The 12,964-nt window shown below is 52.3% G+C and overlaps 1 protein-coding gene across 1 annotated transcript in view; it reads left to right on the top strand.

Moving 5' to 3' along the window:
- LOC104491029 (MKL/myocardin-like protein 2) overlaps window positions 1-9,381 on the top strand; it is a gene marked incomplete at both ends in the record, with an annotated part of 17,785 nt that extends 8,404 nt beyond the window's left edge. The window contains 3 exons of the mRNA XM_010133383.1: window positions 2,460-2,515; window positions 6,951-7,026; window positions 9,220-9,381. Of these exons, the coding sequence (XP_010131685.1) occupies window positions 2,460-2,515; window positions 6,951-7,026; window positions 9,220-9,381 (294 nt within the window). The remainder of the gene's footprint in view (window positions 1-2,459; window positions 2,516-6,950; window positions 7,027-9,219) is intronic.
- Window positions 9,382-12,964: the final 3,583 nt, after the last annotated feature.

Genomic DNA, 12,964 nt, shown 5'->3' with positions numbered 1-12,964 from the left:
TTCAGCAGGGCAGTGGCAGCACATTAAGTGTGAAAGGCTGGAGTAAGCCCCAGGAAGCTGCCTGGCTTTTGGTATCCAAGAGAACAGCGCAGGGAGAAGTATCGGTGTTACCGGAGCAAAGCGCAGTGAGAGGAACATCCTGACCAAAGACTAATCTGTGTTTGGTTTGACTGGAAAACATTGATGCTGTTGCATACCTGAGCTCTGTTCACACCCCCTTGGATGTTCCTCTAAGAAATGTGAAACCCTCAGACAGTCCCATCACTGGAGAAGGCAGGAAACTGCCCAAAGGAGAATGCTCAGGGGCAGTAGCATTGCACAAGACTTCAGGTTCAAAGCTGGACACTGATTGTCAGAGGTTTTCACGACGTAGCTTGAACAACTGGCTGGCAAAACAACCAACACTGCTGGAAGAGGCTCTACAAATAAAGACAGGCGCAGACTGGTAGGCAAGAGCAGCCTCTGAGTTCCTTCAGGCCTGTGAACCTCTGTAGGGAGCATCCTCTGAAAGCAAGGGGAGACCCAGGTTTGTTGAGACACAGCCACGTTCCTGATGCACAGGAGTGCAGGTGAGAGCAGAGCCTGCCTCATTTTCAGGTTCGCTGAGGGGGTGGTTTCCAGAGCATGCAACAAGATACGCAGTTTTATCGTCCAAGTGAAACTGGTACAGACCCAGCAAAAGCATGTTAAATCCAGGACATGTGGGGTCCCTTGCAGGAAGGCAGGCTGTAGGGCTGAGCATGGGTGAACCCTCTCTGAAGGTGAACAGATGGCTGACCTGGACCCCGGCCAGATCCTGCTCACCTACCCAAAGGGAGCAGGAGGCACCTTGCAGGGCCAAGGATTTCTCCAGGCAAGATTCCCCCTCCCGTGATGGGCTGCAGAAGTAGCTGGGCTTGAGGTGAAGACCCTCTTGCTGTATGCAGCCCCCGCCTCATCCTCTGACTGAAGCCTCAGAGGCACCCATCACAGCAGCTCTGCCCTGTTGCCCCCAGACCCTCAGCCCTTTCAAGCCAACATGTCATGCTCTGAGAAGTTGTCCAAGTAACCAGTGCTAGCGATGTCTTTATTTGTTTTGCAGACTAATACAAGCTGCAGCATCCACACAATTCCTCCAAAAATCTTGGTAAATGACTAAAATCTGCAACATTTTCCTCTTGAGAAGCACGGCGTGTGGTCAATGCCCACAGCACGCTCCCCTTCCCAGTGAGCAGGGCTCTAAAAGGCATCTCTCTTGCTAACTTCATTTTCTCCTGTGCACCGTTTTATTTTGCTTCTGATTAAACCGGCTGCCACCAGTCCCCGCGGCTGCTCACCGGAGCATGGCACCGTACCGCTGGCTTGTCTGTGTGTCCGCTTCCCAAACGGCAGGAGCAGCAACGGGCCTTCTGCCTTTTACTCTGATTCTCTGGAGGTTATGGGGGTCACCCTGGGGGTTGTCTACCAAAAGCCAGTTCAGAGAGACCCCAAACATTTCCCAGCTGCCCCAGTCTTCTCTTCATCCTTCTTGAGACTGATGGAGGATAACACGTCCCGTGTGAGAATAATTTCTGTCCTTACGGGATCCCCCTCAGACGAGGGAGAGGGAATTCCTATTGCCAAACCAAGGCTTGTAGCAGACTGATGTGGGTCAGGACACCTTCTCCTTCCCTGTCCCAAGGAGAACAGTTGATTTTGTCTGCTTACACAGCCAGAAAAGAATTTGTGTAGGATCTGAGAAACATTAACCCCTTCATTATGCAAATTCTGCTCCTATTTCTACTGAATCAGCATAAACAAGGAAATGTGTGAGGTTCCCTGTGACTCCCACACCAAGAGACAGGTGTTCATTGGTCCAAGAGCCAGGGATCGCTGGACTTTTTTGGGAGCTCCTCTGAGTTAATCCTCCTTGGTGTCAGAAGATGCTGAGGGCATAGTCTGCTGCCTGGTACCAGACCAGGCAGCTGCCTGCCCAGGGAGGCCCCATGTCACACAGATGCTTCTGGGCAGGAGGCAGGACGAATGTCCAGTGAGGCGTGGAGGGGTGGTCAGCAGTGGAAAAGGGACAAAGTGCCTCAGTTCTGGCCTGAAATACCCCATTGCTCCCGCATGACCCCAAGAGGTGAGGCCGGTCTTCCCAGTTTTTCTGCTGGCCTCAAGCCGCAGTCACCTGCGGGTTTCGCCTCTGCTCCCTGATGTGCACCACGGGGCACTTAGTTTCAAAGCCTGCACCCCCTCCCCGCCCATGTGCCTCCTGCGCTCCCCGTGCTCTCCATCCCCCCTGCTCCGTCGCCGTGGTCTGGCTGAGAGCATGGGATTTCCCAGAGCTTTCCCGAGTTATTTTTAGTCAGCGCAATAAAGAGAACGGCTAGTTTGTGTTGCTATTTTTATAGCACTCATTAAAATGCTGTTGCTGAATATCCTGGTGGCTGCTTGCTTCCGCTCCTGTGCTGACTGCTCCTCTCTCTTTCCTGTTGCAGCACTGAAAAGCCCATCCACATTCCATGAGCAGCGAAAAAGTCTGGAGCGAGCCAAGGTAACTCCTGCAGCCCCCCGATGAGGGAAGATGTGGGCTCGCTTTGCATGTGTTGTGGGGTTTGAAAGCACCTTCCCTCACTGCTCCCTCCTCTGGCACCCTCCATTCAGACCCTGCGGCCATGGGTGAGGGTCAAGGCATCTCCTCTGATTCCAGACATGGTGGGGCCAAGCCAGGGTTCACAAGTGCTCTGGAGCACCTTCTCCGAGCACGGAAGGTTTAAAAGTGCAGAGGGGCCATCAGTGCCCTGAGCTATGGGGTTTTACAGGAGACTGCGGGCAGAGCATGGTTCAGCATGGCACTGGTGGTCCTTCCAGTAGCCAAAGTCCTTTTCCTCTCCGGGCTGGGTCCACAGCTTCCTCCTTGCTGTTCTGGCTGCTCTCCACTCCTGCTCAAGGCAGTGGGGTTAGAGCGGGGCCAGCAGCACACAGGACTGAAGGAGCCCGATGATTCAGCAGGCGTGCAGGAGGAGTGCAGATGCTTTTTGTCACCTGGAGCCAGTCCCCAGGGAGCTCACACTTGTCATCAGGTGGGAGCCTGGCTTTTAGCTGGGCAGGGAAGCTTGGCCATCAAACAGACAACATCCAAAGGGCTAGGAGGGCCAGGCCCCCACCAGCCCCACTATCTAACTGCACTCAGGCTTCCCAAAATATTGCTGAAGGCAGAGATAAGATAAGCAGCCATTTCCAGAAACATCACGCTCTGATGCGATCACTTTTTGGGAAATCACGCTGGTTTTCCAAGCACCCACTCCGCCTTGACCAAGCTGGAGGGACGTCCATGGAAAAGGCAACAAATTCCCATGCAGATTTTCCTTGAACACAAGAGTTCATTCCATTAATCTGCAAAACGTACTTGCGGCCACGTGGTAAAGGACCTTTGCAAGGAAGAATGATTGTGAAATATGGAGAAACGCTCTTCAGAACCTAAACACACTCCAAATCACTTGCCCCGCGTCTCCTGCGGTAATGAACGACTAGCCTAAGAAACATGACTTTGAAAAATTAGTACGCTTCCAGCATCTCGAGCAATCCAAAGCATCCTTGAAGTGTCATACATTTTCCAGTTTCAGTATACACTGGTGTCTCTTCAAGTTTCTCTTCAAAAGCTTTCGCTGGCCAGTTGCCTGGGAGAAAGGGAAGATTGGGCTGGGCTGTCCCAAACTGCAGGCGATTCCGGAGCGTGCTAACGAAGCCATTAATGAGCACAGCCCGTCACAAACAGACTCCTCTGCAAGGATGCCCTGCTGGGAGGGGGAAGGAGCAGTGGCCATTTCCAGATAATTACTCAACGGCATTTGTTGTTCAGCTGATATTCCCCCAACTGATGTTCTGCAAACAGACAGCAGATAAGAGCAACCGCTGTCACGTGTTCTGAAAGCTCTTCTGCTTCAGCTAAATAAAACCAAACCCTGAAGTCTCTCTCCACCATTCGCACCCCAGGGACACCAACACAGCCCATGAACAGCACAGGTCAGAAGGAGCTGAAACTGCGGCAGCACGCGGGGCTAACGCAGTGTGACTGCGCACCACGCCACACCATAGGACAGCGATTCAGGCTCAGCCCAAGCCAGGAGCTGACCTGAGGATTAGCTGGAAATGCGTTGGGTGAATTTAACTGCCCTCAGGTGCAGACACCAGTCTGCTCCAACCTGGCGCAGGAACCAGGAGAACCAACACACGGTCCGAGCAAGGGATTGTGTTGGTGGAAATTGGCTGGGAAAAAAATAACGGGGGAAGGGTAAGGAACTCTAAAGACTTGAGTAAATAAAATGTCCATTATTTGTTTAAACATGTCGCTGGCTCTGTTAGAGGCTGGCATCGGGCCAGCGCAGCAGACTTTGAAGTCAATGTCCTGTAACAGATTGCTGGATTGGAGGACAGGGAGCAAGCTGACGTCCCTGAGGCGGTCCGGCTCAGCAGGGCTGCAGCACTCACTCCCAGCACCCCGGCAAGCATGGCAGGACCCAACTGCAGGGACGGCAGAGCAGAACAGCCCCATATGGGTCATTCCTCACAGATGTGTGACCACTGACCAACATCTGCACCCCCCAGCAACCTCCTCAGCGCTTCCCACACTGCTGTTAGCAAGCGTCCCCCTGTTCCAAGCCCAAGTTCTTCTCTTGGAATTGAAGCCCATTAATTTTTCTCCTCTACACATCTACATGCAGAACCGTTCATCTTTTTTCTTGAAGCACTTCTAAAAAGTATTTGGCATCCTGTTTCCCTGCAGCCGTCTCACCTCTGGAGTGATCAGTCTCCCCTCCCTTTAGCCACTCTGCACTGGTCTCACCTCTGGCTCAAGAACAATCTCTGAGGTTGTCACCCAGACCCTTCCCATGGACCCTTTCAGGGCACAGAACGGGGCTTTGCAATTCCTCCAGTCCCTCTGGCATCCGTCACTGTGCCTCCCAGAGAGCTGCCTGCTTGTCTGGGGATGGAGTTCACCCGCTGATTAGATTCTCCGGAGCCTTTTTTTCTCTATTTATGGAGTAACTAATTTCTGCCTAAGGTCACTGTCCAGTGACCACTACACAAGCATCTCTGCTGGATTAAATCTTCATCCACCCCAGTGCTTAATCAGACGGTTTAGCTGTGGCTAATGTGACCTGAATGCAGCCCTTCCCAAAATCCTTCTTGGAATTGTATCGAATGTATTTTGAATCATTTCTTCATTTCTTCAGCCCATTTCTTCAGTTACACCAAAGGATGTGAACTGCAGTCTGTCAGCCCTGAACAACTCGAGTCTTCTATCGTCCAAGGCATTAAAGAATGTATTGACTAGTAGGAACAGTTGCTGTGTAACATGATTGGATATATCCTTCTGCTTAGACCGCGAGCTGTTCCCAGTTCCTCTGGTGACCCACAGCTATGCCCTCTTTTATGTTAGCCTTATCCAGACCAAATTCCTCTGGCTTGCTTATAAGAAAGCCATGTGAGATAGTGTCAAAACATGCTTCAAGTCGAGTGACACAGCATTCATTGTTTATTCCTGTGACAGAAGTCTGCGGTCTCTCCATGGAAGGACATTAGCTTGGCGTGATGAGATTTGTTCTTGAATCCATCCTGGCTGTTATTCACCGCCTTGCTTTCCTCAAAATCCATTTACATAGCTTGTTTGATTACTTGGTCCAGTGTCTTGCTGACTGGTTTGTAAAATAGCAGCTTCTTCTCTCCATCTCTTTTAAAGCAAGAAATTATGTTCTCCCTTGTTCAGTTCACTGGAGGCCCACAGACAGCTGCTATTGCTTCAGCCTTGTGTATCTCAAACTGTTCGGGAACATTTAATTCATCTGAGTATTCTCCAACCTGTTCTCCAACCCTATAACTGGAGCTTCTTCCCTTCTGTTGTTGAAGGTTCTTGGCTTGGCCATCTGATTGATAAATGGCCATTTATCTTTCCAGTGAGGAGGGTTTAAAAAGGCATTAAATCGTGTAGCCATCTCAGCAGCATGCACTATTATTTCTCCTTTTTATGGAACACAGACAGCACTTTCCATTGCCTTGTCCTGGCCACAGAAGTCCTTATAAAATTTTTTTTCTCGTGGTCTGTACATTTTGTACTGGGGGTTTTCCAGTTTTTCTCCAGCTGCTTGTACCATTCTTTTATACTTATCCTTAAGGTTTTAAACTCTTTGAACTATGCACATTTTTTGTACTATTTCTTCTTGCGTCTTGACTTCACAAACAACTAATGATTTGTTCAAGTTGTGCTCTGGCTTTTCTTCACCAGGGGATAAGCTTAAATTTGCATTCTTAAGGTTAGCTGCCCTCAACACTGACTTTCTTGACCCTAATGCGGGGCGTTGTTGTACCTCTGTGTGCCCTTCTGCTCCTAAAGCCATGAGAATGGTGGTACAGGGCTCCATGACCATGTTCATTGCAAGCTCAGCTCCAGTGATCTGCAAAGTGGATTTCCCTGAACCCCACTTCATAGCAGGAGCTGCAAGAAGGATAAGCCTCAGGGCTGACCTGGGTAGAGAGTCTGGGTGTCTTCAGGGCTTGCTCAGCCTTATTTCTCACCCCAGAGCACCAGGCTTCCCACAGAAGCCACTGCTAACAGCACACTGCCATGGTGAAGCTCTCAAACAATGAGGTATGCTAAGCTAGGAGAGATCTACCACACCCAGCAAATAGGTCTCATCCTTCCCATAAGCTCATAATACTTCTGGCACTAGCCCAAGGGAAATTGGAAAAGACACAGCTTAGAAGTGGCTGTAGTGAACAGTCAGCAGCTCCATGTACGTTGTTCCCTTTCTGAAGATCTTCTGCCCAAGAACAAGTCAGTTTCTGAGTGAAAACAAAATGCCATTTAGGATCTAGCTCAACCGAGCTTGTAATAAATGCAAGAGAACCATGGCATGGCACGGGGGCAGATGTTCTCTGTACCTTATTGCTGCTCTAGCCAGCTAACTCTCTACATTTGTGTTCTGCAGACTGAAGATTATCTCAAGCACAAGATTAGAAACAGGCCTGAGCGATCAGACCTGGTCAATATGCACATTTTACAAGGTAAGGCTGCCTGAACTTCTCCCACATACCCCTTGTGTCTCCTGTCCTTGTGATTCATGTCTCTCCTGTCCCACTTCAGGACTCTGATCACCATCAACTTTGTCCCAGCTGCTTATGAGAGGCAGATTGAAATGGGACACATGTTGTAGAGAATTCAGTCCAGACCTGGTCTTCTGCAGGCAGGACACAGAGATATTCCCTGGCAGAAGCAGACCCAGGGCTGTCTGATCTTTCTCCCATCTCTGTCAGGGAGCAGTATAAGATGCTCTAGAGGACAGTGGGGTGGAGAACAGCTGTGCGAGAGGACTCTGTAAGACAGAGGGGCCAACCTCTGAGCCTCATGAAACCACACCCGGGGCACTGGTTGTCCAGAGCGCTGGAACCCCTGCGGCAGGTGGTTGCAATACTCTCCAAAGCTGGATATCTTCTGCTTTACCATAGTTCTGGATATTCTATGTGACAATTCACGGTGATGTAGTCAATGACACAAGTGCAGCCATATGAAAAGGGTGAGCCCTGCTGTCAGCCTGTGAGCCACAGCAGCTCTCCCCACTCCCACCCTGGTGCTCCCTCCCAGCCAGAGAGCTGGCACAGCTCTGCTGCAGCCCATCACAGGCAGCAGAACACTGCAGTGTCCCACGTTATCTCCAGAGATAATGAACTCCTTAGAGACAGGGAAGAAGTGCAGCCTCTCTCCTCAACTCCTGTCAGTTGCCTGGAAGAAGCAGATCACTCTCTGGCAGCTGTAAACACTGGCCTCTGCTCTCAGCATGGGTGAAGTCCATGTTTCTTTCTCCTATGGCACGCAAGAGGGCTGAGCGAGGGACCCAGATCAGCGCCACTGCCTTGTTTTTCCCTTAGGTGTCCATCCCTAAAATGATCTGGCACCATTGCGCATTTAACAGGTGGAAAATGTCTTTCTCTTAGGTTAAATAATAGAAGCAGTGCAGGCTGGAGTTGGGGCCTGAGGTCTGCAAACCAGATGTGGAGGCAGCTGCAGGCACCAGGCATGGACCCGGCCGGCCAGACACAGCCAGTGGAGAGGTGGAGCAGAGACTGCCTGGCTGTGTGTTGAGCAGGCTGGCTGTGCCGCCTCAGATACTCCTCTTGGCTGGAACCTCTCTGCTCATGCCTCTGTCCATCACGGAGGTGTGCCCTGGCGTATCATGGACTTATATGTCCCTTCGGTTCACAACAGGATTTAGAGGTGGTTGAAACTGGCCAGCCGAGAGTCTTTGCACCTAAAAGCCTTACAGGCCCACCTTCTGTTGCTGCTCACCTAGTGGAGCTTGTGTATGTTCACTGCCCTATATAGTCTGAGGCCAGAAGTGACCCTAGATCCATTATCCTGGCCTCCTGCTGAGAGTTTTTCTCTGGTATCAAGCTCTGCAGCTTCTTCTGCCTACAGTCTCTGTTCTAGATGTGTCCAGGCTGTGAAGACAGCACAACCTCGATGCAGTCCTGCTTACTTAGACCCAGCAGGTACAGACATGATCTAGTTTAGAATCCTCACTTCTCACACCTGTGCCACCAGAGGAGCCAGGTCACCTTTGTTCAGGAAATCTGTCCGTTTAATTGGCTACTCTTCTGCTGCCTCTCAACAACAGGGGACTTCTCAGCTGGGTTGGCAGGGCTGTAGCTTCCAGATCTATCTGCCTTTGTTATGATGTTCATCTCCAGCTTGTTTTTCCCTCTGAAGGCCTGGAGCACTTTGATCTTCCCATGTAAGCCATTTACTGCAGTCGTTGAACTGCTATTAATGGTTCTTTTCTCCAGCTCTTCCCCAGAAGTAGGGACCCATCTGCATTAGCCCACAAGGGCAGGCAGGAGCTGGAGCCCACCGTGGCCCTTATGTTAGTGGCAGCTTGTTAATGAGATGAAAGATCACTCCTGGGCCTTGGGGTGGACACTCCAGCTGCAGGCTGGGTTTGCAAGCCCAAGGTAGTGGAGAGACTCTTGCTAGGAAATGGAGGAGCTGGCTCAGAGGAAGACCTGCGTCCCAAACCCCACCAGCCCCATCCAGTCCAGCATCCTGCCTCCAGCCTCAGAGCAGCTGCTGCTGTGCACAGAGCCATGTTTAGGGTTTGACCACAGCCCGGAAGGGCTGTGCTGAAGGGGAAGCACATTCTCGCTGAGCACTGTGTTGATAGACTCGCCAGGTCCTCAACTGACGCCTTCCATTTGGCCTTTTAGACTCATCTGCAGAGGGGTCCATTCAGTCTACTCAAATGAAGCTGAAAAGAGCCCGACTGGCAGATGACCTCAATGAAAAGATTGCTCTCAGGCCGGGTCCTCTGGAGCTGGTGGAGAAGAATATTATTCCTGTTGACTCAGCTGTGAAAGAGGCCATAAAAGGTAGTGGAAGTGAACACTCGGTGTGGGGTGGGGTGGGGTGTGGTGTGGTGTGGTGTGGTGTGGTGTGGTGTGGTGTGGTGTGGTGTGGTGCACGTGGCACAGGGCAGGGGCTGGCTGGGTTATGAGGACAAACCGCAGCAAATGTGCCAGGAAGTGACCAGCCTGGACTTCAGAGCTGCATTTGTTGCTTGAATGTTATTACTTTCCCAGTAAAGGGTCCAGCATAGCCCAGTCTGCATTATCCTGTCCAGCCCTGTGCAAAGAGACCTCTCATCTACTTAGAGCAACGACCACTGAACATGCACAATTGGTCAGCCATGTTTCCTTAGAAAGAACCTCCCTTCCGAAACCACCTCCCTTCCCAAGGCTTTGCACGTGTAAATGATGCCGCTGGAGACAGGACCTTCCTTTCTCCCTCGCATGGGAGAGGACCTGGGTGTGCGTGTGTGGTTGTGAGGCCAGCTTGGATCATCCCACATGTGCCCTGACAAGTTTACGTCACAGTAGGTGGGGGTGAAGTGGCCCCAGTTCAGCAAGCTGAGGTTCTAATTTTTTTACCACTGATGCTTGTGGCACCCAAGGCCCAACAGAGTAGGATGGCACATCACTGGAGCAGGGGAGCATCCCTGGGGTGCCAGAATGTTGGGAGATAGGAGGAGCAGTCTGTGCCCCAAACCAGGGTATGGTCCTGTCCACCAGCACCAGTGCTTGACTTATGCCTAAGCTTGGTTTTCCTCCAGCACCCACCCCCCAGAGGAGGGAGGCAGAATCCTCCGGTGCTGGTGCAGGAGGCTGGTGTGGGAGCCACACAAAGCACAAAGGTGATGCAGACTTCACCGGAGCCCGGTGCCAGGACAGGGAGGTCCAAAAGCAGAGAAAGGAGCAGGAGAGCCCGCAGACTCCCGCGGCGCAAGGACAACAGCCTGACATCTTGCACCCTGGGGCCTTCTCTGCGTGTCCAAATCGGCCCTTGGATCTCTGGTGAGGCACTGGGAGATGCGCTGACTCCAGCCGCTTGGGCTGTTGCTCCTGGTTCCTGAATTCAGAGCGTTATTTCCATTGGCATAATCCCATGTGCCTGTTCTGGGGCTCAGAGCGAGCCGGGGACAGCAGCAGGGCGCTGGGGCAGGAGGGGTCTTTGAACGACCCGAGAGATGCCGGAAATGAGAATTGAAAGAGGAAGGACTTTGACTTTTGTTTCATCTCGGGAACCAGCATAAATGACATGAAATATTCCAGACGCAGATGCTGCCCTCTCTCCTGCTCCTGCTCTGGGTTCTCCCCTGTACATTCAGCGGCTTCTCCAGACTGGCCCTTGAGCTGCTCCATTTCCAGTGTTTGAAGGTGAAATGTTCCAGGACTCTGCCTGAAGAGGAATTGTTAAGGAGAGCTCAAGGAAAATCTCCCCAGCCACTTAGTGAAGGATAGAACAGTGGGGAAAAAAGAGTTCTAAAAAATCCCTCCCCTTTAGAACCATTTGGGACAGTTTGAACTTGACTTTATCCGCTGGGGCTGAGGTTTGGGGGCTAAGCGAGTGTGCCTGAAGTGTGAACAGAGCTTCTCTCCAGCTGCCTTGTCAGGAGCTTGTGGAGTAAATGGAGATTTACGGGACAAAATTTTTAGAACAAAACGTTGGCTTGAAGCGATTTGCTCAGTTTTCAATTTCTCTCTTTTGCAATGCGCCTCTATCTCACTGCTGGGGAAAAAGTGTCCCATAAGCCAGTTTTATCCCAGTTAGGGTGAAACACGCAGCTCATTGGGGTTAGACATGGAGCTACTTGGTACTGACGGGTGCCACGAGAAGGAGGTGACCAGAAGCGCAACCCCAGCCCTCAGGTTTCTGCAGAACACCCCAGGCTGAAGGATCCTCACACCGATTTTCAGCATCAGAGGCACCCTGTGGTGCTCCTGGTTCGGGGCGAAGGGCTGAACATGGAGCAGAGATGAGCACTGGCGCTTCTGAATGTTAAGCCTTTTGTTTTTGCAATACCAGAAAGATGACAGGGTTTAAAATCATTTTACTTTAACCTTGGAATCTCAACTGTTTACACAGTGGAAAATTTGGCTGACGTGTTCCTCTAATCACCTCCGGTGGGGTGAGCAGAAAGCGCCAGACCCCAACCGAAAGCCCGAATGTCCCGGTGACAGGAGGCCGCCAGTGCCCTGCATAGCTGAGCAGTGATACAAGAACGCTTTTTTTACCGGCTCCTTGTCATCACTTTGTCCAATACGCTTGAGAGGACAATACCCAGCGCATTAGAAACAGCCCTGAGCAAGCACCGTTCTGCCTGAGATTACAGCAGAGACACGGGATGGTGAAACAATACGGCCAGCCGCGGGCTGGGCAAGAGCGGGACAGATAAGGGCAGCATTCCCTACCCGGCACCGGCCCGTAGTATCTAGCAACAGGATGCAGCACATTCCGGTCATGCTTTGGGCTGCTGCTGTGTCCTGAAGGTCCTTTGGGCTCCCGGCTTAGGCACCACTTCTCAGCCGTGCTTGTGAAATGCCAGCCCAGCGGGAGTCTTGCGGCTATAACACGTGCCTCTGGTTTGGTGTCATTCTTGCCGAGAGGATGCCCACGTTGGGCTGCAGGCATGGGGAGCAGCTCCCACCAGAGCAGGTGATGGACCGTGCAACACTGCAGTTCCTCCAGGAGGACCCAGTTTGGGTGCTGCCTCTGACAGAGAGGGGACTGGCCCTGTTTCCAGGGACATATGAGGAGCCCTGTGCCCTGAAGAGCAGAAGAGGCTCTCCATGGGCTGCAGCTGGTCTCATATCCCCACCCCATACGGTGACAGGGCAGCAGCTCAGGGCAGGGAGCCAGGGCTCCCTGCTTCCTCACCCACCCTGGCACCACAGGCTGGAGCAAGCAGAGATAACCCTTATCTCTCAGATAGGGACAGGGTCAGGGCAGGAGGGTGCGTGTCGGTGAGAAGGAGCACATTGCTAGACCATCGCAGGGACAGGTGGAAGCTTGTCCCCAGGCCCTTCCTATTTCCCCATTTGTCACCTCGCTATCGGTGTGCCAAGCTGCCTGACAAATGCCAGACATGAGTACGAGCTGATTACGAGCGTGGCTGTGCTGCTCCTTCCTCTACCCCCACCTGCAGCCCTCCCGAGGCTCCTATGAGAGGGTTTTTTTCAGCACTTTACTTATCAGCAGAAGCCGGGGGTCAAGAGCTCTTGCCCATCTGACCAGGAGATAGCGGCTGTGAGCTCTGCAGAGGGGGGGCGACGTCGGGGGCTGTCGGGAAGGCAATGGCGGTGGTTTGAAGCACGTCGTGCGGGTGAAGAACGGGACAGAGACAGGATTTGGAAGCCTCAGGCAGCGGCAGCCAGGTCTACCCATGGTGGCTCTTGTGCCATGACGGACGGGTGACGCTCCGGGTGGATTTCAGCCTCGGTTCTGCTGAGGGCAGGGTCCCACGCGTGGGGCAGGCTTGCAGTCAGGGCGCTCAGCTGATGGAGAGGGCGACTCTAACGCCCCTCTCCCCAACTCAGCTCCATGGTGGGGCAGGACGGCAGAGCCACCCCTGGGCCAGCCCCACACACCTGCGAAAAGCCTCTGCCCCATCAGCCG

The sequence above is a fragment of the Buceros rhinoceros genome, unplaced genomic scaffold (genome assembly GCF_000710305.1).
Source record: "Buceros rhinoceros silvestris isolate BGI_N320 unplaced genomic scaffold, ASM71030v1 scaffold15923, whole genome shotgun sequence".
NCBI lineage: Eukaryota > Metazoa > Chordata > Aves > Bucerotiformes > Bucerotidae > Buceros > Buceros rhinoceros.
Note: the sequence above shows the minus strand (reverse complement) of the source record. Positions and strands in the feature narration are given on the sequence as shown.